The following is a 26,166-nucleotide window of genomic DNA, read 5'->3' on the forward strand; positions in this document are numbered from 1 at the left end:
GCCCAACACTGGGCGCCTTGCGAAAAGCGCTGCGCTTTCCTTCACCACGACCCGGTGTCAGTAGGTTGCTGCGCTTTCCTTCACCACGACCCAGTGTCAGTAGATTGTCTTTACTGCCTGTGGGTGAGTGGGCCCAAGTTTGGTTCTGTAACAGTCCCTTTTACTTAAGCTCATGGAAGAAAAACTTGAAAACCAAAGAGGTAAACCTAAGATTCTTTTTTAGCTGAATTTGAGGGAGAATGTGAAGGCTAGCGCTTGGGTGAATTTCCTTTTGGGTGAAGGCCAGAGGGGTGGGTGAGCCCTGGTTTGTTTCACTGGGCTCCGCTAGTGAAGGGTTCTCCCTTCTTTTGGAAGAGCTTTGCTCGGAAGGGCTCTAAAGAAGAAAAAGGAGGAACAGGTTCTGATGGCTGTTGTCATCTCTGTCTGCCAGGCTTCTGCCGGAGCAGCCAGGGCTGCTGTGGCCAGCGCTGTGGCTTTCTGAGCTCCTGTTCTGATACTGCAAGGAAGCTGCTCTTGGTAGGAATCTGAATGAGCCCTAAATCTCTGTAGGGCGTATGTTTGTCTCTAGGTGCAGGGAACTCACTGGGACTGATGCAAATAATGGTGACAGGAAGGGAAGGGTGATGGGGAATACACGTTAGCAGAAGGAGCGTGGCTGCAGGAAGAGGTTGCTGAAGACTTGCACCCATGTTTCTCTCTACAGCCTCCCTTTATTTTCCTCTGCAGGGTCTGTCTCTTCATCCCTTATTTCTTTTTTCTATCTACCTCTTACTTTTGTTATTAACTATTCACAATTTCTTTTCCTTATTGTACTTCCTTTGGTATAATCAATCCTATTCTTTTTTTTTTGGCCATGCTGCGTGGCTCGCGGGGTCTTATTTCCCGGACCAGGGCCACAGCAGTGGAAGCACTGAGTCCTAACCACCGGACCGCCAAGGAATTCCTATACTATTCTTTTAAAAGACCTATCTCTACTCAGCTTTTGTTCCTCTGATAAGTATTGGGAAAGAAACAGCAGTGATTAAGAGATGAGTGGTATTTCCAAATTAATCTATTATTTTATAGAATACATTTATTATATTTTCATTTAGCATAGGTAACTAAGAAATTTGACTACGACATTTCACTTTTTAATTTCCTTTTCTAAAATCTGTACACAAAGAGCCTTGCGTCAGTGAGCTGGGGATGGCTGGTTGTAGTGGGGGCAGTTAGTTATTGTTTGGCTGTCCTACTTGGCATCCCAATCTCTTTTTTGAGAACCCTTTCTCGTGTGTCATTTTTGGAGGAAGTGGCTTCTTTCCCTTATAGGAACAAAAGGCTGCAGGGGTGGGGAAATAGCAGGGAGAGGGGTGTTGAGCCTATGATGGAGTTTTGGATATTTAGACCTCTTTGAGACTTTGAATCAGTGAAGCATGGGTATGAGAAGTTACAAGTTGACAAAATGTTACTGCTGCAAGAGCTTCGCAGCAGTAACAACGTGCTTCCTGACCCTGGAGAGCAACTTGCTTCCTGACCCTCAAGAGCAACTTGGTTGCTATTCTTTGTCCAAGTTGGGGGACCCAGCTTTCCAGGAATTCTCTAAGCTCTTCCAGTAAATTCCATTTTGCTTATTATAGCCAGAGTTGGTTTTTGTTGTTTGCAAGAAAAAAAAAAAAAATCCAGATTCCATTGCCAAAAATGCTCCAGGGTACCAACTCCACAGTGCTCTCTGAAGTGGCTGAGGGGATCACGAGTCACTCTGGATACTTCAGGGACATATTTAATATTTCTAAATGACTTTTTATATTTAAAGTGAAAATTTAGAAAAATTCAGAAAAAAATCTAGAAAGAATAAAAAAAGTTCTCACCAGCTAAATGCAGCTACTGAAAATTATTTGCAAAGTTATCTCAAAATCAGGGACTTCCTTGGTGGTCCAGTGGGTAAGACTCTGCGCTCCCAATGCAGGGGGCCCGGGTTTGATCTCTGGTCAGGAAACTAGATCCCACATGCCGCAACTAAGAGTTTGAAAGCCACAACTAAAAGATTCCGCGTGCTGCCACTAAGACCCAGCACAGCTAAATAAATTAATTAATTACAAAAAATAATAAAAGTTCTCTCAAAATCAGAAAAGCATTAAGCACATATTTCTATTTATCTATCCATCTCTCTATTTAAACATGAATCAGGTAGAAATTCTTTCACTTTTCTTCTTTGCTATTTGGTCTTTTTCTATCTGTAGTCAGTTGTGTACACAACAGATCTTCATCAGTGTTGGAGTCTTGTCAATTCAACCACAGAAATTTCTATGACATTTCTGCTAAAGGCTGGTATTTTGCCTGGTTTGTTCAGTTTGCAGGAAAATAAAGTTATGAATACGTTCAGGCCATATTGTCTTTTACGTCTCATTCACAATGGATAATAAACACCTAAATTGCCTAGTGTGATATGAGGACTTTGAAGCTAAACAGTCCTGGGTTCACACACATGCCTTGCATTTACTAGCTGTGTGATCTGAGGCATATTATGTGATCTTTATGCTTCTTAGTTTTGTTAACTGAAAGCTCAGCCTCTCTGCACACGGGTGCAGAATCAAATCTCGGAGACAGAGTTTTGGGTGAAGTAGAAAAGGACAGCTTTATTACTTTGCCAGGCAAAGGGGGCCACACCGGTTTCTGCCTTGAAAAACTGTGTCCCCGCCCCAGAGGATGTGATGAGGGTCTTTACAACCATGACTCAGGGTGGGGAGTGTACAGGGCGTTCGCTCCCTTCACCTCATCTCAGGTGGTCTCCTCGTCTTGAGCTTCTCTGGCCCCTTCAGTCTCGCCTCAGGTGGTTTCTTGGCTGCTCCCCCCTGATTAGCAACTGTTCCATAATCTGCCCTTTGGAACTCAGGGGAGGTCATGGAGGCTGGAGTCTTGCCTACAAGAAATGGGGGGCAAGAGGGTCTCGGTGCCTGGGAACCCCACAGGGCCCCCGCTCAGCTTCAGTTTCCCTATTTGCACAAAGGGGATGAGAATATCTGCCTTCGAGGTGAATGTGAAGATTAAAGGTAGCATACTAAAAATGCCTGGTGTAACAACTAGCCATCCACCGTGCATGGAACCTCTACCGTCCATGTGTCTTCTATACTAAGTAGGCAGTAAACTGTAGGCAATATTAAATTTAAAAGAAAGGATAGCAGCCAATTCCAGTTTTCTCCCCTTACCTATTGCCTTAAATCAGTAATTCTTTACTTTTTTTTTGAGCACCCCTTTGAGACCAAAGAAAGAGATGGATCCTCTTCCTAGGAAAATAAACATCACAACACAAGTCTAGATTTTTGTGTAAAATCTAATGGGATTCTCAGACCCCTTAAAGCCATTCCATGGACTTGATATTAAGAATCCTGGCTTTAAATCAAGTAGCTTCCTTGTAAGTTGCTTGTTGTGAGAGAGTGTTGTTAGTACCTGTGTTCCCCTGCAGCTGGGATGGGGCTAAGAAACAGTTCTGGCCCGAGGACTCTGAGGGGAAGGACACATGACTCTTTCAGTCCAGGACCATAATGGGCAGGTGTGAGTTCTCCGTCTTCTCTTTCCCATCAGTAGGGCTGGAAGTAAAGGACTTTAAGACGGCAGAGTTGTGAAATGCAAGCATCCCACGTCCCAGAATTGTAGGAGAGCCACCAAAGAGACCCTCCTGACTCACACTGGATTAGGGTGATGGAAGAGTACATCGGTGCGGTGCTAACTCCCTGAGAGGTCAGAGTGCCTGCGAAGGCAGCTAGTATTGCTTAACTCGACAAATACATCCCCTCTGCCGACACATGAAGCCTCGGAGAACTTGGATCAATCTGGACCATAACCATGTTAAATCAAATCTGTGTATTAATAATAACAGGTTTATAAAATGCTTGTTCAACAGTCGTTCGCACATCTAGGAGGGCAGGGATTATCGTATCTCAGAGCGAACTAAAACCCAGAAACTTAAGTGCCTTGTCCAAACACACTAGTGGAGACCAATGCTCGTTTACTATGCTATATTTTTTTACAGAAATATGTCTTAGAATGCTCCTGGAACTTTAAAAACTCGAATCTAGCCATTCATTCGTTCTAGGTTTGTTCTACTAAAGACGTGAGGTGGTTATCTTTCAACTAGATCCTATTTATTAAAGGGTTTGGCTAAAGTGGATGTTATATAGAGAAAGTCTGATAATTTTCTGGAATTATCCTTAGTTAAACTACTGGATGGTTTCAATGAAAATATCACATATATTTGATAAAAATTGTTAATCAAAGCAATACATTTTTATTGGGAAATTTGCCGACAATAATACGAATTTTATATTTTACATTTTTTCGTCAAAAACAAAGTATTTGTGGGACTTCCCTGGTGGCCCAGTGGCTAAGACTTCGCGCTCCCAATGCCGGGGGCCCAGATTCAATCCCTGGTCAGGGAACTAGATCCCACATGCAGGCTGCAACCAAGAGTTCTCATGCCACAACTAAAAAGATCCCGTGTGCCACAACTAAGACCCGGTGCGGCCAAAATAAATAAATAAATATTAAACAAAACAAAACATTTGCTTCAAAACAAGTGAAAGGTGTATTTTTAAAAGAAATCACAAAATTCACGTCTTTAATCCTTTATTATTATGAAATATATAACACAGAAAAGTACATAAACATATGTACAGTTTAATGGATAAATATAAAGCAAATATGTAAGCAACCACCATCTAGGTCAAGAAATAAATTAGCAGCACTCTAGAAGCAACCATCCTCAGTACAAAATTCACTTACTATTAATTCAACATTAATCTTTTGAATTCACTGGAACATAAATTTTCCACAATTGCTTTAGACACAGGAATTGAAAATGAATACAGTTTGTTTTTTAGCAGATTTAAAGTAGCAAGGTATTTGCTTTAGATAACCAATTTCCACTTGTCAGAACATGATATTCTTTCAAAGGAAGTGAACATCACGGTGAAGGTACTGACACCCTCAGAGAGAGAAATCAAAGTGAGCTGTATTGTTATTAATTTTTTTTTACTATGGGGACATCATTCAGATTTGAATTCCTTCATCAAATGGAGATGCCACCATCAGCCTAAATTAAACAACTTAGAGCACATTATGATATATTCTCAAAAGAAGATAATTCCTTTCCATATTCGAGAGTTGAGTTAGACTTAGCTATGAGCAACAAGGAATCCAAAATTACAGTGGCTTACCAAAATAGCAGATTACTTTCTCTCACATGTAAAAATCTGGCGGTAGTCTCTCCTGGGCTGATATGCCTGTCCACGGTGCCAGGAAACCAGGCTGCTACTTTCTGCTCTGTCATCCTTAGCACGTGGCTTCCACTTCATAGTTCAAGATGGCTATTCAAGCTCCGGCCATCACATTCATGTTGTGCCAGAGGAAGGAGAGAGGGAGAATAGCCCCTTCTCTTTAAGGATTTCCTGGAAGTTCCTTGCACGGCTTCTGCGTATTTCCTATTCGACAGACGTTGGGCACATGACCACATCAAGCTACAGGGAAGTGAGGAAATACAGTCTTCTTCTGGACAGAGATGGGTCCCACTACAAACCAAGGGTTCTACTAAGAAAGAAAAGGAGAAAAGATACTGTCAGAAAGCCTCTTTACCACAGAGGGCTATTCTATTTGTAGGGTTCCATAGGTAAATCTATTCACTATATACACAGGTCAATACTCCTTTGAACAGGAAAGTAGCTTTCATGTAGAAAACATCAAAAATCTGTTTTAGAATTTTGCAAACGAAATTTAATCTTTTTAGATGTTGATTTAAGATGGCCTGTCTTTTTTGATATAGCTGATGAATATTCCTTTTTCTAGAAGTATACTTTTGTGATGCAAGAAGGGATGAAAGCCGGATGGGAAAACAACATTTTAAAAGGAGAGAATTTGGTGCCGTACCACCTGGCAAGCAGTCAACACTGAGACAAGCTTGGAGCCGTGCCGATGGAGTCGTATGTCCCTCCTGGGCTGGGCTGCAAGGACAGAGACCTGCTCGTGTGCGCCAAGGGGGCTCCCTGCTGCCGTCCGTTTACTGCAGTGGCCTAAATGCACACAACACAGGTCAACGGTGAGCTTAAAAGGATATTCCTACAGAAGTCACACAGCCTTGAGATGAAGCTTGATTCATTAGGAAATACTGGACGTTGACGTGAGTGATAGCATCATAACATTTCCTTAAACACTGCACGAAAAGCTGGGTACCATGTTAACTCTATCCTAAGTTGGATTACACTGTATGCCTATGACTCCCTTAATCTAGCAATATCCCAGGAATTCAAATTCTGAACAAAATACCTGTATATGCATGTTTGGAAGGTTTTGCAGAAGTGATGTCCTGTCGGGAGAGTGTTGACAGGGGCGGTGCTTGCTAGCTGCAGAATCTGGAGAAACCCTACTTTAACAAGAACTCATTGCAAAATCTATCGGAGGCCTCTAGAGTTCACCAGAGTCTTATAAGCAAATCTTGCTTTACTAAAGACCCCGAAATGGTGTAATCTCTCTAAGATTTAAGAGACTAAAAGGGCCCCAAGAAACCACTTTTAGGCTTTCCCTCTGCTTTGTTTCAAAGGCAGATAATAACTGAAGGGCAAAACAGAAGCCTTAGGGGCAGTGATAAGCTCTCTTTTTTTGGAGAAATGCTGCTAGTGTATGTAGTTCCTAACATTTAAAAAAATTTTACAATAAATACCATTTGTTCACAAGAAAAGAGTAATTGGTAAAAAGTAGATAAAGTGATGAACATTTTTCAAAATAAGAATCAGCTTTCTCTTAAGGTTTTATACTGTTTTGCAAAAAGAAGTTGGCAAAGCAAAGTTTGCATTGCAAAACGAGCTGGATAAACCAGGGATCTGAACAGGTAAGGCCCGAGCACTGTCACCACAGTACTTTCACTCCCTCACCAAGAGGTGTTGCCTCATATACTGGTTGGATAACTAACTGCTTTCTTCCGTGTTGGGGTAACTTTCCGGTAAAACGGAGTGCTTCCTTTTCGGATCCAGCCTGCTTTACTGTAATCTTACCAGGGCTGCAGAAGAAAAGTAAAGTCTAAAATGTGAACTCAGAAGCAATGTCCCGTCAGACTACAAATTTAATCTGTGAGTAAATGGGCTTACATATGAGTAGACAATGCCATGCAAATTACATTGAATATTGTGGTTTCGTGGGCAGGGATTGGTGGGTATCTTGGGGTCACCTGTGCTATATGTCTGATTATCCATTTCACATGAGATGTGTAGTATTATGATTCAGATTGTACTTTAAGTTCTGTGGGTAATAATTCCTCACATTGTGTTTTTTAAAGATTGTGGTGAAATAAGCATAGCATAAATTTTATCATTCAAACCATTTTTAAGTGTACAATTCTGTGGCATTAAGTAAATTCACGTTGTTGCACAAGCATCACCACCATCCACCTCCAGAAGTTTTTCATCGTCCCATACTGAAAGTCGGTACCCATGAAAACACAGCTCTGCCTTACCCCCTCTCCTCAGCCACTGGTATCCTCTATTCTACTTTCTGTCACTATGAATTTGACTACAATAGCTACCTCATCTAACTGGAATCATACAACATTTGTCCTTCTGTGACTGGCTTATTTCTCTTAGCATAATGTCTTCAAGGTCCATCCACGCTGAAGTGTGTGTCAGAAGTGCCTTCCTTTTTAAGTGCCTTCCTCTGTGTGTGTGTGTGTGTGTGTGTGTGTGTGTCTGTGTGTAGTTTTAAAAAATCCATATATCTGAATAGACACTGGGTTGCTTCCATCTTTTGCCTTTGCAGACATTGTTTCTGTGAATATTGGTGAACAAATATCTGTCTGAGTTCCTGCTTTCGTTGGGGCATAAACCCAGAAGTGGAATTGCTGGATCATATGGTAATTCTATTTTTAATTTTTTACAGAATCTCCATAGTGGCTGCACAATTTTACATTCCCACCAGCAAGGCACAAGGGCTCCAGTTTCTCCATATCCTCATCAATGCTTTTTATTTTCTGCTTTTTTTTTGTTTTTTTATAATTTTTTAATAATAGACATCCTGCTGGGTGTGAGATAGTATCTTGCTGTTGTTTTGACTTGCATTTCCTAATGCTTAGTCATGTTGCGTACCTTTTCATGTGCTTATTGCCAGTGTGTATATTTCCTTCAAGTCCTTAATCCATTTTAAAATCACATTTCTTTGCTGTTGAGTTGTAGAAAGCTCCCTATATATTCTGGATTTCAATCCTTATCAGACATGAAATCACGTGGTGCTTTAAGGGGTAGTTAAGTCTGAACCACGGCTGAGTAGCGGTAGACTCAGGGGATGAACACAAGCTTTGTGTAAGTGAACGAAACATACTGATAAGCAGGTGTCGTTGGGGGAAGGAATAACTAGAGGCTAGAAATCCTCCACAAACGCCAAAGTAAAGGGCTTTGATCTTTCACTCTTAGCACAGAGCTCTCCTCCTTCTGTATCTCCCCTAGAGTACGGGTGTGACGGTACCTCAAGTCTTGCCCTATTTTTCTCAGATCCCAACAACCACCTAAAGACCCACCCCAGAGAGATCAGTGATTTGCTTTAGAGCAGCGTTTCTCAAACTTCCCTCACTTAACAAATTTTGTCATATTCACAGAATATCTAATTTTTCTTTACTGTCATATTCACATAATATATAACATTTTTTCCTAACACTTTTCTTTAAGTCAACTCAGTTTTTAAACTTAAATTGATCTCAAAAGGAAACTTTAAAAATCAGTACTGTAAATGGAAAACCAGAACCAGGTGCCCTTCCGGCCACAGCAGATTACAAACGCCAGTTACTCCCTCGTCACCCTGGACTTGCCCTGATGGCGCATGGGCCCTAGAGAAGCACGCGCTCCGCCTACAGGGAGCCCCATCACATCTGCTGGCACCCTGCGGGGCTATTTATTGAACAGAGGGGGCTGTACACAGATTTGTGCCCAGGGAGTAGAAATGGGCTGATGGTGGGATAGTAGCATCTCAAATAACTTTCTATACGTACCACATTTCGGAAAACACTGCTCTAGAAAAAGCACTCTAGAAAAGAGTTCTCAAGATTTTAGTCTTGAGGGAGAAGCCACAGATTCCCCCATGGAATCTCTTCTGTTTATATGAGGAACACAGAAAGGGGGATGGAGGCCCAACTGACATGACTGTCTCTTGTCTGAAAGTAATTCTTTTAAATTAATTAATCAATTAATTTTTATTTGTCGATTTAATTTTTGGCTGTGTTGGGTCTTTGTTGCTGCACGCGGGCTTTCTCTAGTTGCGGCGAGCAGGGGCTACTCTTCGTTGCGGTGCATGGGCTTCTCATTGCGGTGGCTTCTCTTGTTGTGGAGCACGAGCTCTAGGCATGTGGGTTTCAGTAGTTGTGGCTCGCGGGCTTAGTTGCTCCGTGGCATGTGGGATCTTCCTGGACCAGGGCTCGAACCCGTGTCCCCTGCATTGGCAGGCGGGCTCTTAACCACTGTGCCAACAGGGAAGCCCTGAAAGTAATTCTTTAATTTGGTAGTTCTCAAACTTTGTGGTCTCAGGACTCCTTTACATCCTTAAAAATTATTGAGGACTCCAAAGAACTTCTGTTTATGTGGGTTTTATCTCTTGATATTTACCATGTTAGAAATTAAAACTAAGAACATTCTAAAATGTTTATTAATTCATTTAAAATAATAAACTACATGTTAACATAAATATTTTTAGGAAAATAACTGTATTTTTCAAAACACAGAGTGGCTTTGTCTACATCTTTGTGAGTCTCATTAATATCTGCCTTCGTGGAACTCAGCTGTATTCTCACATCTGCTTTGCACTCAGTCTTTTGCAATAACACTTGTCATGTAGCCTCAGGAAAACTGTACTGTACACTCAGAAAAGAGAGTGAAAAAGTCAAATAATGCTTTATTAGTATGAAAAGTTTTGACTTCAGAGATGTTTTGAAAGGGTCTTGACTACTCCAGCTCACACTTGAAAATTCTGCTTTAATTCATTTCGAGGTAGCATGGTGTAGTGGATGAGAGGATATTTTCTAGGGCCCAAATGCCACAGCCCTCCTGCTTTTATTATCTCTGTGACTTTAGCCAACTATTTGCCCTAGTTTTATTTCTTTCTTTTTTTAAATAAATTTATTTTATTTATTTATTTTTGGTTGCGTTGGGTCTTCATTGCTGCACATTGGCTTTCTCTAGTTGCAGTGAACGGGGGCTACCTTTCGTTGCAGTGCATGGGCTTCTCACTGTGGTGGCTTCTCTTGTTGTGGAGCATGGGCTCTAGGCACGTGGGCTTCAGTAGTTGTGGCTTGTGGGCTCAGTAGTTGTGGCTCACGGGCTCTAGAGCGCAGGCTCAGTAGTTGTGGCGCACGGACTTAGTTGCTCCGAGGCATGTGGGATCTTCCCGGACCAGGGCTCGAACTCGTGTCCCCTGCATTGGCAGGCAGATTCTTAACCACTGTGCCACCAGGGAAGTACCTGTACTTTAATTTTTAATATTTAGAGATGTAATACACTAAGAATTCATTTTGGAGCATGATACGAAGACAGGAGCTAATTTTCTTTCTTTCAGAATGGGTAACTAATTGTTTCAACATTTCTTGAATATTCCATCACTTTACAACTGATTTCCAATTTCTCCTTTATAATACAGTGATTTGTTATAACCACATGGATCTATTTTTGGCCATTTCATTTCGTTTGTATTTGTCTCTTCCAATATCCATAACATACAATCTAAATTACTTTTGCTTTATAGTAAATTTTAATGTATGGTATGAAAAGCTCCCCCTCGTCATTCTCCTTTCTCATAATTTTGAATTTTTAATGAGTTAATTTCTCAAGATAAATTTTGGTATGAATTTGCCAAAACAACATTCACTTCCCCAAAGTTGTGATTGTGATTGGAACTGCATTACATTTATGCATTTATTTGGAAGCACTGTCCACCTATACAATATTAAGTTATCCCACCTAGGAAATTAAATGGCTTTCAATTTAGTCAAATTGTTTTACATCCTTCTGTAAATCCTTAAGATGTTCTCAATATAGGTCTTGTTACTTCTTTTAAACTTATTCTTAGGTATTAAATAAACAGGGTATTCTATAAGGATCTGACTGTGATTATCAACCTCAATCAGGATAAAAACCTCTAAGACAGATGTAAGCCTATGATTGTGAATTTTCTTCTGTACAATATTTTTATCTTGCCTCATCTTAAAAAACAGAAGGTACTCAAAGTTTACATGCATGAAGAATTAAAGGTATTTTATATTGGTTAACATAGATGATAAACTTATCTGATCCATTAAATTTGTCTCCCTATGCAAGACAAACTATTTGAGTCAAAAGTAGACTCTATTCCTCTTCCTGGATCTTGGAAGGAGAAAAGTCAGTAAGAAATAAATTCCCTGATTCGAATATACTGAACCTCAATCATGTGCATCAGAATCACTTGGAGGCTTATTAAAACAGAATCTGCCTTCTAACAAGTTCCCAGTGGTGCTGATGCTATTAGCCCAATGACTGCACTTTGAGAACCACTGTTCTAATGCAGTAACCTTGGGAGAGAAAGTCCAGTAGCTAGGCTGAGATGGATATAACAGGTGATGGTAGACAGCACAAGTCGGATCTCTGATCACAGTAAGAATTCGTATGTTTGGCATTATATTCCTTTAAAGCTACAATTTTTTCCTCTGCATTTAAGTTTTATTCATATCTCATGTATTTTCATATAAACTGTTCTAGTTTTTCAATTTGTATAAAATTTGTAATCGCAGCTATGATTTAATAATTGTGTAGTAGATTGTTTGGAAAGTTAGTAAGTTAAGTTTTTAAAAAAATTTGTTTGCTCATTTATTCATCAAATGTTTATTGAGCATCAACTATGAGCTATATGCTTGGGATACATCAGTGAGCAACAGAGACAAAGACTCCAAAGGTTACATGAGTGGGCAGGAGGTAGGCAATAAACAATAAACATAATAAGTAAATTATATAGCATGCTAGGACATGGTAGATGTTACAGGTAAAACAAAAACAGAGCAGACAAAGACGAATCATAAGGGCAGGTAGGGGGCTGCAATTTCAAATATGTTGATCAAATTAGGCCTCACTGAGAAGGTGAAATTTGAGCAAGAACTTAAAGGAGGCAAAGGAGTTACCCAAGTGCACATACAGGAGAAGAATGCAAGCAGCTTGTGCAAAAGCCCTTACGCAGTAGGATGCCAGAGTACTTGAAGACTAAGAAGCCCACTGGAGCAGGTAAGGGCAGAGAACTGGGGATGAGGTCAGAGAGGCAAGAGGGACCAGTTTAGGTAGGGCCTTTGGAGGCCATTGTTACTTTAGGTTTCATTACTCATGAAATGGGGAACTATTGACGAATTCTGAGCAGATAAGTGACACAATAAGATTTACATTCTTAAAGCATCACTGGCTGTTACATGGAGCACAAACTATGCGGAGCAAGGGTAGAAACAGAGAGACCATGGAGTAGGCAGCTGAGCAGTAATGCAGCGAGGGATGACAGTAGCTTGGATCAGGGTGGTGGCAGTGGAGGAACAGAGAAGTAATTAGACTCTGGTTCTAGTCCAAAGGCAAAGCCAACAGAATTTCTTGATAGAATGGATGTATGGTGTAAAACAGGGAAATCAAGAATGACTCTAAAGTTTTTAGCCTCAAAAACATGAAGGATAGAATTTAGCATCAGTGAAACGAGTATGACTACTAAATAGGTTTAGGGTTGAAGATCAGGAATTTGGTTTTGGATGTTAAGTTTTAGATGTTCATTTGACTTGCAAATGGAGATGTTGAGTAGGTAGTTAGATATAGGAAACTGGATTTCAGAAGTCAAGGCTCGTTTTAAATTTGGGAGTTGCCAGCAAACAGGTGGTTTTGAAAGCCATGAAACGAGATGTACAGATGGAGAATGGACTGAGCCCTCAGGTACTCTAATGTGAGGCCAGGGAGAAGCACCAGACCAGTAAAGGAGACACCAGTACAGCAGGGAGAAAACAGAGCATGGTGTTCTGGAAATCAAGTGAAGAAAGTGTATCAAGCAGGAAGGAGTGAACCACTGTGTCAGATGTTGCTGTTAGGTCAACTAATATTAGGATTGAAGATTAACCATTGGAATTAGCATATGGAGGGTATTAGTGACCTTGACGGGAGCAGTTTTGGTGATAGTGAAAGCCTAGTTGGGAGTAGATTCGAGTGAGAATTAGAAGGGAGAAATGTGAGACAAGTATAGACTGTTATTGCAAGAAGCTGTGTTGCAAAGGAGAGCAAAGAAATGGGACAGTAACGAGCGAGGGAAGGGAGATCAAGTTTTGTACTTTTTTTAAATGAGAGAAATAACAGAATGCTTGAATGATGGTGGAAATAATCCAGTATGGAGGCAAAAACTTGTTAATGTAAGAGAGAAAAGGGAGAATTGTTGAATCAATATCATTGGGTAGGCGAGTGAGGATGGGATTTAGTACAGGAATCAGAAGACATTTTCTGTAAAGAGCTAAACAGTAAATAATTTAGGGCCACTCATGGTCTCTGTTGTATAGTCTTTTCTCCCCCCAACCATTAAAAAATGTGGAAACCATTCTTGGTTCATGGGCTGTATAAAAACAAAGACCAGTGTTTGGCCTACAGGCTGCAGTTTGCTGATCCCTGATCTAGTACACAAGCAGAGATGCTGATTTTAGATAAGAACGTGGAGAACATGGATGGTTTTCATACGGTAATGGGCTGGAAAGCAGAGTACATGAGTTCAAATGCTGATAGGCAGATAGATATAGTGGCAGGAGCTCTCTTCTGATTGTTTCAGTTTTCTCCAGGAAGTATGAAAAGTTATCACTGAGGGTAAGACTGGGAGTAGAAAATATTTGAAGAACGGTATCAAATACTTGCGTAAGAAAAGGGGAGAGTGATTGCCTGGCAGCGTTTTGAGACCAGCTGAGGTCTGTGTCCATAAATTTAAAGTGAGACCTCTTACCATGCTCTCATTTTTCTTCCAGTCATGTTCAGCTACCTGGGAGCCAGGTATGAGTTATGGTTTTGCCAGGAGAGTATGAGGAACCAAGAGAAGAAATCAAGGGAATATCTAAGGGAGTCATCAATGATTGACTATGGAATTTAAACAGGGTAAAGAGGGAACTAAGGGTAAGGGGCAGTGAAACAGTGATAGAATCAATAACTGGACTTCTCAATGAGTTTGAAGAACTGTCGAGAACCAGGTATCTAGAGGGGTGAGCTGGAAAACAGGAGGTGATGGTCAGAGAAGGGGATGCAGGAAATGGAGAACATGGAGGGCTTGTAGTTACTGGTATAAGAAGCTCCAACTAGAGAATGATCAAGGGAATGACTTAGGCAGAGTGAAAAGGAGAGGAGTTCAAGAAGATGGGAGCCAAGGTATTAGAGCATTGATATGCATATTAAAATCACCAAGAAGGAAGGCAAGAATGTTGGAGATACTGACGAACCAGAAGTTAAAATCAAGAAATAGGGGACTTCCCTTGCGGTCTAGTGGTGAAGACTTTGCCTTTCAGTGCAGGGGGTGCAGGTTTGATCCCTGGTCGGGGAGCTAAGATCCCACATGCCTCGTGGCCAAAAAACCAAAACCAAAACATAAAACAGAAGCAATATTGTAACAAATTCAATAAAGACTTAAAAGAAAACAAGATCCATGTCAAAAAAAAAAAAATCTAAAAAAAAAAAAATCAAGAATTAAAGGTAACCTTTGTTGACTTCAAGTTTTACTGCACTGAGATCTTAAGAGTAGCTTTTAAGATTACAAGCTTTTGAAATTCAGTAAGGTTTTCTATGTGGCCAAATTTGATTAATATTTGTAAATGCTCTGTGGGCATAAGACAATATGAATTCCCTACTTGGAAGATACAAAATTATAATTATTTTTCATTAGGTTGTTCTCACTAGACATGGAGTGGTCAATTAGGAAGCCATTGTAGAGACAAAAGATAGTGGCTTGGATGAGGCTAGTGGTAGTAGACATAAAAGGAACTGGATAGAGTGAGAGATATTTAGGAAATCAAATCAATAGGACCTAATGATGAATTGGCTATGGCGTGTAAAGGAGAGAAATTACAAGGATGACTTTTAGGTTTCTATATAAAGGTGGATGATGGTCCAGCAGTATTTAGAACATAGACTTTGAGAAGTCAGAATGGGACTTCCCTGGTGGCGCAGTGGTTAAGAATCCGCCTGCCAGTGCAGGGGACACGGGTTCAATCCCTGGTCCTGGAAGATCCCACATGCCGCAGAGCAACTAAGCTCATGCGCCACAACTACTGAGGCTGCGCTCTAGAGCCCGCGAGCTACAACTACTGAAGCCTGAGTGCCTAGAGCCCGAGCTCCACAACGAGAAGCCACCGCAATGAGAAGCCCACGCACCACAACGAAAAGTAGCCCCCACTTGCCACAACTAGAGAAAGGCTGCATGCAGCAGTTAAGACCCAACACAGCAAAAAATAAATAAATTAATTAATTAAAAAAATAAAGAGAAGTCAGGATGCCTTTGCTCAAAGTTAGCTTTACTTGCATGGTGTGTGATATCCACAAGTTATTTGACCTCTCAATTTTCTCTGTGTGAAAGCAGATAATATATGAGGTTCTTATGAGGACTGAATGAACTGATGGATGTAAAGCACTTATTTCAGCCCTAACACGATGTGAACCCTCAATGAGTGTGAGCTATTTTTAACCTTTACTGATAGGGAACATTCAAAGATGACCCAGTTTGAAAGGCCAGGGAATAATCTCGGTTTTCTACATTTCAAAGATGCATTTGAAGCTTTCATGTGGCGGTGTTAGGTAAGTAAGTAGTTGGATATTCAGGCCTGGAACTTAGAAAAAAGATCTGAGCTAGAGATACAAATTAATGAGGCATCTGTGTATAGGTGGTAACTATACACAGAGGCCATGGGAGTAGACAGAGTGCTTGGAAAGAAAATAGTGAGGGGAGGGACCGATTCTTTGTTTTTTGTTTTTTTTTTTTAAATTGAGGTAAAATTTACAACATAAAATTCACCATTTTAATGTACAATTCAGTGACTTCCAGTACATTCACATCTGAAACCATCAGCACTGTCTAAATCTTAGTCCCTAGTCCCTGGCGACTACTAATCTATCTCTATGGATTTGCTTATTCTAGACATTTCATACCAATGGGATCAGAATCTTAGGTGTTTTTTTGTGTGTGTCTGGCTTCTTTCACTTGGCATGTTTTTCAAGGTTGATGCATGTTGTACCCTGTATCAGTACATCAGTCCTATTTATGGCTGAATAATACTCCATTGTATGTATATACCATAATTTATCCATTCATATGTTGACGGACACTTTGAATGTTCCCACTTTTGGTCATTATTTGGCTACATTCAGGTACAAGCTTTTGTTTGAATACCTGTTTTCATTTCTCTGGAGTATATATTTACGAGTAGGAATTGCTGAGTCATAAAGTAATCCTATGTTTAAACTTCCAAAGAAGCACCAAACAGTTTTCCATAGTGGCTACACCATTTTACTTTCCCCCTAGCAATTTAGGAGGGTTCGAATTTCTCCACATCCTTGTCAACACCGGTTTGATTTTTAATTATAGTCATTCTAGTGGGTGTGACGTGGTATCTCATTGTGGTTTTGATTTGTATTAATATTTCCTTAATGGCATGATATTGAGCATCTTTTCTTATACTGTTGGCCATTAAAATATCTTCCTTGGAGAAATGTCTGTTAAAGTCCTTTGACCGTTTTAAAGTTGGGTTGTTTTTTATTGATGACTTTATAGGAGTTATTTTTATATTTAAGATAATACACTCTCATCATATATATGACTTGCAAATATTTTCTCCCACTCAGTGGGCTTTTTCTTGATAGTGTCATTTGGTGCACAGAAGTTTTAAATTTTGATGAAATCCATTTATCTACTTTTCATTTTGTTACTTGTGCTCCTGATGTCATATCTAAGAATAACACTGCCAAATCCAAAGTCATGTAGATTTACCCCCAATATTTTAAGACTTGTATAGTTGCCCTCTTACATTCTGATTCATTTTGAGTTAATGTTTTTTTTTTAATAATTTTGCTTGTGGCCTTTATTCTTTTTTTTTTTTTTTAATTTATTTTTGACTGTGTTGGGTCTTCGTTTCTGTGCGAGGGCTTTCTCTAGTTGCGGCAAGCGGGGGCCACTCTTCATTGCGGTGCGTGGGCCTCTCACTATCGTGGCCTCTCTTGTTGCGGAGCACAGGCTCCAGACGCGCAGGCTCAGTAGTTGTGGCTCACGGGCCCAGTTGCTCCGCGGCATGTGGGATCTTCCCAGACCAGGGCTCAAACCCGTGTCCCCTGCATTGGCAGGCAGATTCTCAACCACTGCGCCACCAGGGAAGCCTAATGTTTTCATATGGTGTGAGGTAAGGGTTCAAACGGATTAATTTGCATGTGGATATACAATTTTCTCAGCAGCATTTACTGAAAATACTAGTCTTTCACCAGGGATGTTTTGACATCTTTGTCAAAAATCAATTTAACACACATGTATGGGTTTATTTCTGGGCTCTCAATTCTATTATACTGACTTATCAATCTAACCTTCCGCCAATACCACACTGTGTTGATGACTGTAGCTTTGTAGTAAGCTTTGAAATCAGAAAGTATGAGTCCTCCAACTTTCTTCTTTTTGAAGATTGTTTTGGGGTCCCTTGTAACTCTATACAAATTTTAGGATCAACTTGTCAATTTCTGCCAAAAAACATAGTTGGAATTTTGATAGGGATTGCAGTGAATCTGTAGATCAGTTTGGCATCCAAACAATATTAAGTCTTCCAAAATATAAACAGGGAATGTCTTTCCATTAATTAGGTCTTTAATATTTTGTAAATACTTGTCAATGTTTTGTAGCTTTCTTTCAACAATGTTTTGTAGTTTTCAATGTAGTTTACGTCTCATTTAAACTTATTTCATAGTATTTTATTTTTTGCTATTGTAAATGGAATTGTGTTCTTATTTCTTTTGGAATGTTCATTGCAAGTGTATAGAAAGAAAACTGGTTTTTGTTGATCCTGTACCTTGTGAATTTGCTAAATTTATTAGCACTAATAATTTTGTGGATTCCAGTCGGCCATGGTATGTAATCATTTAAACATGCTGCTGGGTTACTTTTGTTGAGGATTTTTGTATTTATATTCATTAGGGACATTTTGTATCTATATTCATTAGGGACTATGTTGGTTGTTTTATTTTCTTGTGATGTCTTTGTCTGGCTTTGTTATCAGGGTAATGCTGGCCTAGAGGAAGAGATTCTCTCTTCCTCTATTTTTTGTAAGAGTTTAAGGACTGGTGGTGGTTTTTCAAATGTTTGATAGAAGTCACCAGTGAAGCCATATGATTCTGGGCTTTTCTTTGTTGGAAGCTTTTTGATTACTCATTCAATATTCTTACTTGTAACGTTGTTAAGTCTATTCTATTTCTTCTTGAGTCAGTTTTGGTACTTTGTTTCTGGGAATCTGTACACTTCATCTAGGTCATCAAATTAGTTGGCATACAAATGTTAATAGTATTTTCTTATAATTCTTTTTATTTCTATATGGTTGGTAATAATATCCCCATTTTTTCCTAATTTTAGTAATTTGGATCTTCTTTTTTTATTGGTCATTCTATTTAAAGGTTTGTTAATTTTATTGATCTTTTCAAAGAACCAACTTCTGGTTTCATTGATTGTACTGTTTTCTATTGTCTATATCTATAATTTGTCTCTCCTCTAACCTTGTTTCCTTCCTTCTGCTATCGCTGGATTTACTTTTCTCTTCTTTTTCTAGTTCCTTAAAGTGGAAGGCTGGAAAGCATATGTGAAGGATGTGGCCTTAGAGATGAGGCTTAACTCCTGTTTTGAAACAGTGACCTTTGGACAATGCAGTAGCATCCTAACTAGTTTCTCTGCATCCTTCCTTGTCATAGACTATTCTCAACACAGTAGCCAGTGTCACTTCTCTGCTCAACTCCCCAATGGCTTCTCATCTGTCTCAGAATGAAAGCCAGCCTTCTAATACTGGCTTATTTGATCCTTCATCACCTACTCCCCCATCCCTTCCTTTAAACTATTTGACCTCATTTCCTCATACTTTCCCCCTCGGTCAATATGTTTCACCTACACAGCTTTCCTTATTGCTCTTGAACACACCAGACACACTCCTGCCTCAGGACATTTGCTCTCACCGTTCCCTTTTCCAGGAACACTCCTCTCTCTCATCACCTTTAAGTCTTTGCTTAAACGTCACCTCAATGACCACTCTGTTTAAAATATTATTCCTAATCTAGTTCTCCCTATCATTTTCCACTCTTCTCCATAGCACTTACTATTTTCCACATTACCATATCACTTATTTATGTTTGTTTTTTCTCACTCGAATGTAAGCCCCAGGAGAGTAGAGATTTTTGTCCGTATTGTTCATTGATGTATTCCCAGCACCAGTGGGTTCTCAGTAAATTGCTGAGTAAGTAGGAGGAAGGATAAGTTGTGTGTAGGTAAATTTGGCTATTTTGAGGCAGGAAGAAATTTCCATTTGGGGGCTTCAGTTTAGGAGGAAGGAGGTGCTATCTTCTGAAAGTGAAGGGGAGGCAGCACAGTGAGAGGAGAGTGGAAGTTTGAGAAACTTTTTGGAGTAGATGAGGGGGTTGAAGAGAGACATGTCTAAGACTGGCTGGCTGTACTGAGGGTCCGTCTGTTTGGTGCTCATGAGATTTTAGTGGAATCAGACTATTCAGTAGTTCACTCAACAGCCTTCAGCAGCATGCAACTGCTTCCAGGTATTGAGAAAGTGAATAGTTGGGTTAATCGAGGCTGAAGTTTTCCCAGAGGCAAAGGGTTTAGGGTATAGTTCTCAATCTTGGCTGCACTTTGTTATCTATCACTGGGAGAAACTTAAAAAAAAAAAACAAAAAACGGGCAAGTTGTAAATCGAGACCTTAGCTCAACTGTGAATACATGAGTCAATAAGGATCCTGGGGAGGTGTGGGGAGGGTGGGAATCCCAGGACCTGCTGATTCCATTATTTACACTATTACCCCAGCTTAGAAGGATATACCATATACTGATATGGTGCTGTCCTGGAAGTTTTTATTCCCCTTTTCTAAATCATAATTTTTGTTGCATTTTTGCTATTTTTCAACATAGTTGAATGAAAGCCTCACATCACAAATCTGAGAACACAAAGGGTCTCTTTTTAGTTATGTACTGCACTTAGTTAAAACATAAACTCCATAGGAGCAGAGACCAAGTGAATTTGCTTAATACTATGTTCCCAAGACATGATACACAGAAACTCAGTAACGCTTTTTTTTGAATGAATGAATGATATCCACCAGCAGTGGAGTTATGTATGTGCCACGTGCTGCTAAATTATTTACGGAAGTTCATTAACTTTTTACAAACAGCCCTATACCCTATCAAGTCAATTCTAGGGATGAGGAAGCATAACCTCTGAGACTCTGGCAATTTGCCCAAGGTTACACTGCTCGCCAGTCAATAATGTAGCCAGAGCTCCACATTATGTCATTCTGATTCCAAAACCCATGCTTTTAAACACTAAACTGTGCCAAGTTGAGGGAAGGGCAAGGACAGAGAAAAAAGATAGAAAGGAAAAGCACTTGGTAAAAATTTCAGAGAATGTATTCTTATTTTGTGACCCTTTAAAAATTTTAGCAAACCTTTTAAAGTCTCTTTTACAACTAGAGGCCTGATGACGTGACTTTCTGATTCTTCCTCCACCAATAGGGTCACACTAAAATCAGGGTCACCGATGGCGTTTCGGCTGATAGATCTCCCCCATAATGGCTGACGTGTGTTAATTTATTGGCTGAAATATGGATCTTGCTGCTCATTCACAAATTTGAGATCTCTCATTCAATAGAAATGCAAGTAGTCTGCATAAGATTTGCTATATATACAAATTTATATAAATTTTCAAATGTTACCTTTCACAATATTTTACGAGTATTAGGAATAATCCAGCTTTACTCCCATTTAATTTGTGACGGCAGGACTCAATTTATAATTCCATTGTTCTTTAAGAGAGCAAGCAGAAATAAACCCATGTATCTTTTTCTTTGTGCGAATTACAATATTTTGCTATTTTCTTTGTATATATTTTTGTAGGTAAATATTCTTTCACTCACCAAATATTTATCTGATTATGTCACACAGAACCTTCATTCTAGTGGGAGACAACCAATAAACAAAATACACAACATATTACGTGGCAAGTGGTACAGGAAAAATAGAGCAAGGTAAGGGAGAGAGATGGTGGTGGGGTGCTGTTTACATAGTTCTCAGAGTTCAGACCTTTCTGATGAGAGATTTGAGCAGAGACCTGAAGAAGTGACAGTGTGAGCCAAGTGGTTACCAAGGGGAAGAGCATTCAGGCAGGATGATACTAGTGCAGAGGCCCTGAGACAGAGACGTGCTTGGTGTAGTGGAGGAAAGTGGAGGATGGAGTGGTGGGAAAAGACTGAGCACGCAAAAATGTCATACTGGATGTGAAACCAGAGGTAATGTGGGCGGGAGCGGTTTACGCAGGGCCCTGCAGACCACGGTAAGAATGGAAGACCACGGCTTTTGTTCTGAGTGAGACGGAAGCCATCAGTGGGCTTTAAGATAGGATTGATGTTGACTTTCAAAGCGATCACCCTGACTGCTGCCGTGAGTGAGTAGATGACGTGGAAGCAAGTGTAGGAGTGGGAGATCAGCTCGGTGGCCTTTGCTATTGTCTAGGTGTAAGAAGACGGCGGTTTGGATCAGCGTGGCTGTGATGGAGGTGGTGAGCTGAAATCAGACTCTGGGTATATTTTTAAGATAGTGCTGGTGGGATTTGCTGATGGAGTGGATGTGAGGTATGAAAGAATCAAGGATGACTCCAAAGGTTTTAGTCTGGAAGAATGGAGTTGCCATTTCATGAAATAGGGAACACTAAATGACAATCTTTTGAGGGGGTGTGGGACGGAGGTTAACAGTCTGGTTTAGACTATATTAAATCTGCCATGCCTATTAGACATTCAAGCAGTGCTGTAAAGCAGGCAGTTAAGTGCGAGTCTAGTGTTTAGGGGAAAGGTGTGGGCTGGAGATGCAAACGTGGGTTTCATTTGGCCAGAGATCTGGATGGGGCTGCTGAGGGGGAAAGAACAGAGAGGAGAAGCAGTGCACAAGTTGTGAGATCTGAATCCTGGGGTACTCCAGCATTTAGAGGCTGGAAAAAGAGGGGAACCAGCAAGGGGACTAAGTAACAGTCATTTAGGAAGCAAGAGAGAAATACAGAATGGAATTCTGGCAGGCAAGAAAAGGGGCTTCAGGAGGAAGAGAGTAAGTCATCAGCTGTGTCAAACGTTGCTGACGGGTGGAGTGAGATGAAGACTGAGAAACGAAAATCAGGTTTGAGAACGTGGAGGCTCCCGAGGATCCGGAGCCTTAGTTTCAGTGGCGTCTGGGGATCAAGTCTGACTTGTGGGTTCAAGAGAGAGTAGCAGACGTGCAAATGAAGTTCTTCTGTATAGGAGAACAGATCAGAGCAATGGGGTAGTATTTGGAGGAAGATATGATCAAGATTTTAGCTATTAAAATCTTTACAAGTTGACAAAAACGATCAAGTTGAGAGCGGAAAATGTGCTAAGGAAAGAGGACAATTCCAAGAGTAAAATGGAACTCAATGCAAAAGTGGCAATTTTGGTCTTGGACAGGAATTTTGACCATCCATCCATTTATGGAGGCTAGCAGTGTATTCAGATGGAGGAAGGTTGGTAGATGCAAGGTGGGCGTGGGCCAGAGCTGTTACAGATTTCTGATTCCGTCTATCATCTTAGAGAAACAAGAAGCAACACAGCAAGGACTGGGGATGTACTGTCAGGTTTAGAAGAGGTTAAACAGCTGTTGAAGAGGGCAGGGTAAACAGATCAGGGAAGTTAGTGGGAGGGGGGTGAGGAACACAGGGAGCTCTTTTCAGAGTTAGCAAGGTGTTATGTTTTCCTCAAGCATGCAGTGAATTGAGCAGGGCTGTGGGTGAGATATGTAAAGTGGAGGGAGAAGGCAAGGATGGAAGGTATTTCCAAAGGACGACTCACAGCAACAGATAATGGAATCTAAAGTAGGCGACGAGATGAGATTTTTAAAAATGTGGGTAACATTTAGATGTGTCCTTTAGTAAACAGTCGATTCTCATTATCTGAGGCAGCTGTGTTCTATAAAGTCACCGGGAACGCTAAACTGCTCCTGGAGGAGCTCAGGGTTAGGTTCCTAAGATCCTGCGGTCACATTCTCGTCAACTGACTGATACATAACTTTGTTTACGTGCGTTCCTGTTTAGACATCTTATTTAATGTACTGTTGATTCATCAGCACTGACCTCATCATGGCCAAGAGCACTAATGATAAACCTAAATGAACCCAATGCACGACACACGTTTTCTCCACAAAGAACACGGCCTTTTTCTGCTTAGGAATGCTATACAGCAGCTCAGCACTACGCCTGGGGTGGGGGTGTGGAGGCACTTAAAACACGAAAGCCGCCAGTAAAAAAGCACAAAAAAATTGCTAAAAACATGACACTGTATGTACCGTGAAAAGCACATCTGTTTACAGCGCAAGAGCTGACATAACAAGGCTGAGTGTCGTCTCCTTTAACCTCAGCAGTGCCTGTCAGGCAAGTCACATTTTTCACTGTGCACGTCCACGAACCCTGTGGATACTGGTTCGGGGATTACAAATACATTGCAGTGAGCAGATGAGTTCGCAGACATGGAATGTGCGAATAACGAGGACCGACTGTACACTGCCTACAGCTGTTTGCTGCGTGTCTCAGCCCGGTTTGCCGCTTTTGATCAAACAGTATGTAACAAGTTCAGCAGACATGTAATCATCAAACAAGAAATTAGTAATAAATTTTGCTGCCAGCTTTCAAAAAGTTTCTGCATGAAATTTATGTATTACTTTCTGTACTTTTCCAATCTGATGTCTTTCGTCTTCAGCGTACTTGTCACAAAAGTGTTTAGAAACCACACTTAAAAGACTCCGGTTTTTCTTTTCTTTTTTTCCTCATTTCAGTCACTGGCAGTTTTTTTCTTAGTTACTGACAGCTTCGGTGGGCCTTAAGTGGACTTTACTAGTCCTCCCAAACGGCAGTAATCTTAGCTTTTGGCAGGCAGATGTGACAAATAAGGCTACGTAATTACTTTTTATTTCTTTTACCATCAGCTGTGATTTCTGGGCCTTCTTCCCCGCATCGTTCCACCTCTTCATTAGGCCAACCATAATGTAACTGGTTGGATACCAATTAAATCAGTTCTTGAGAAGGACCTTGTTTCTTCTGATTTGTTTCCTACCTTGCCTCTTTCTTCCATGTAAACTGTTGTATGTTTAGTGTATGTTTATTACACTTCTTTTCATTCAGTGTTGCCTTACAAGAAGTTTAGAACAGAAGGAGAAATAAAACCACCTGGATACCACCGCCGTCCAGGAAAGCCTAGCTGGGGGGACAGAGTTGATTTTTTTCCCTCCCAACGTGCCAACGCTGCTGCTGTGCCTGGAGCGCGCCACCAAATTCCCTTGACAACAATTTCCTTAGCACTCCCCAGGCCTCCATTCACATGCAGAACCTCCAAGCGACCGCACGTGAGCGAAAAGGAGCCACAAGAGAGAAAAATGGGAAACGAAGAAAGGAGATGGAGGGGAGGGCGCGGCTAGGGGTGGAAAACAGTAAACAACACTTTTTCCAAGGCCCCCCCCCCCCCTACGCGGGCAGGCACATCGCGCGTTTCCAATCAGCGGCCCCGGCGGCGCTCGCTCTGCCCCCGCGGACCCCCCCACCCGGGGGGCGCAGGCCCACGGGCTCCGGGCGCTCCGCGCAGTGACCCGGAACGCACGCCGCCCTCGCCCCGCGCTTCCGGCGGTGACTTACTTCTAACACGCCGACGGCCCAGGGGCGCGCCCTGCCCCCCTCAGGCCGCCGCGCAGGCCCCGGGTCCTGCTCCGAAGAGCGGGCCTCCGGGGCAGCTCGCGTCCCCGCGCGCGGAGCGGGCGCCTGGGCCAGCGTCCGCCCGCCGCCCAACCAGGGGCTTCCCGGCCGGAGCCCGCAAGGGCGGGGGCGGCGGCCCGCGCGCTCCTCCGGGACGCCTCCCCGCCCCGCGCCGCCGGGCGCACGCGCAGCAGCGCAGCCGCCCTTATTAAGTCCGCGATGGCTCCTCGCGCGCCCCACCGGCCTCCTCCCGAAGGCGCCGCCCGCCCCGCGCGCCCCGGGGCCCCCGGGACCAGTCTCGGGCGGCTCCCCGAGCCGGACTACCCCTAAAGTGGAAGGGCGGCGGCCGGACGCGCGCGTGCGGGCCCCCAGCGGCGACCGGAAAGAGCGGACGGGTCGCGAGGAGGCGAGCCAGGCCGCGGAGGAAGAGGAGGGCCGCGGCGAGCCGAGGTTTGCCGAAGGCGGCGTTCCGGAGCGCGCGAGGGTGGGAGAGGAGGGGCGCGGCGGAAAGTGCCGAGGGTTTCCGAAGGCCGCAGCGGCCGAGTTGCCCGGATGTAGTTGGTGGAGCGGCAGCGGCGGCACCAGCGGCGGCGGCAGGAGGAGGAGGAGGCGGCGGAGGAGGAGGAGGACCCGGCGGCGGCGGGGGGAGGAGGCGAGGCGGCGGCGGAGCGGGAGGAGGCGAAGGCGGAGGAGGCAGTCGCTGCGCGCGGGGCCGAGCCGGACGCGTCTTGGTGCCCCCTCCCTCGGTTCGCCGCTGCCTGGCCTGAGCCGAGCCGAGCCGAGCCGAGCGTGAGCGTGGTGCGGACGGAGGGGATGGCCCGGGAGCGCCGGCGCCAGTGACGGGGAGGTGCTGAGCGTCGCCGAGGGCGCGCCGGGCCCTGCGCCGCCCGCCGCCTGCGCGCCCGCCCGCCGCCCGGCTCCGCGGCCGCTCCCCGTCCCCGACACACGCTCACAGGCCGGGCATTGATGGTAATGTATGCGAGGAAACAGCAGAGACTCAGTGATGGGTAAATCGTCTTTTCGTTTCGGGGCGGCGGGGCGGGCGGCGGGGCGGGCGGCGGGGGGGCGGCTGCTCCTTATCTGGGCCGGCCGCGCCGCCATTTTTGTTGTTAACCCTGATCCGGAGCAGCCGGGAGGGGGAGCGGCCGCGCGGGCGGGCGGGCGGCGGGCGCGAGTGTGCGTGT

General features: G+C 42.6%; 1 protein-coding gene and 1 long non-coding RNA gene across 5 annotated transcripts in view; one reads left to right on the forward strand and one right to left on the reverse strand.

The window, feature by feature from the left end:
* Positions 1–4,230: 4,230 nt before the first annotated feature.
* On the reverse strand, positions 4,231–25,431 carry LOC132356416 (uncharacterized). The gene is made up of 3 exons (XR_009499851.1): positions 24,926–25,431; positions 5,899–6,041; positions 4,231–5,562 (listed from the first exon to the last, which is right to left on the reverse strand). It is a non-coding gene; the product is annotated as an uncharacterized LOC132356416 (long non-coding RNA).
* Positions 25,183–26,166, forward strand: part of WAC (WW domain containing adaptor with coiled-coil) — an 88,239-nt gene continuing 87,255 nt past the window's right edge. For 2 of the 4 annotated variants that reach the window (XM_059909190.1, XM_059909202.1), the window contains exon 1: positions 25,616–25,989. In XM_059909190.1, coding sequence (XP_059765173.1) covers positions 25,949–25,989 — 41 coding nt within the window. In that variant the 5' untranslated portion in view covers positions 25,616–25,948. Of the gene's footprint in view, positions 25,433–25,615; positions 25,990–26,166 lie in introns of those variants that run through there. The other 2 variants (XM_059909191.1, XM_059909192.1) reach the window with 2 other exon arrangements.

Source organism: Balaenoptera ricei, chromosome 2 (genome assembly GCF_028023285.1).
Source record: "Balaenoptera ricei isolate mBalRic1 chromosome 2, mBalRic1.hap2, whole genome shotgun sequence".
Classification (NCBI taxonomy): Eukaryota; Metazoa; Chordata; class Mammalia; order Artiodactyla; family Balaenopteridae; genus Balaenoptera; species Balaenoptera ricei.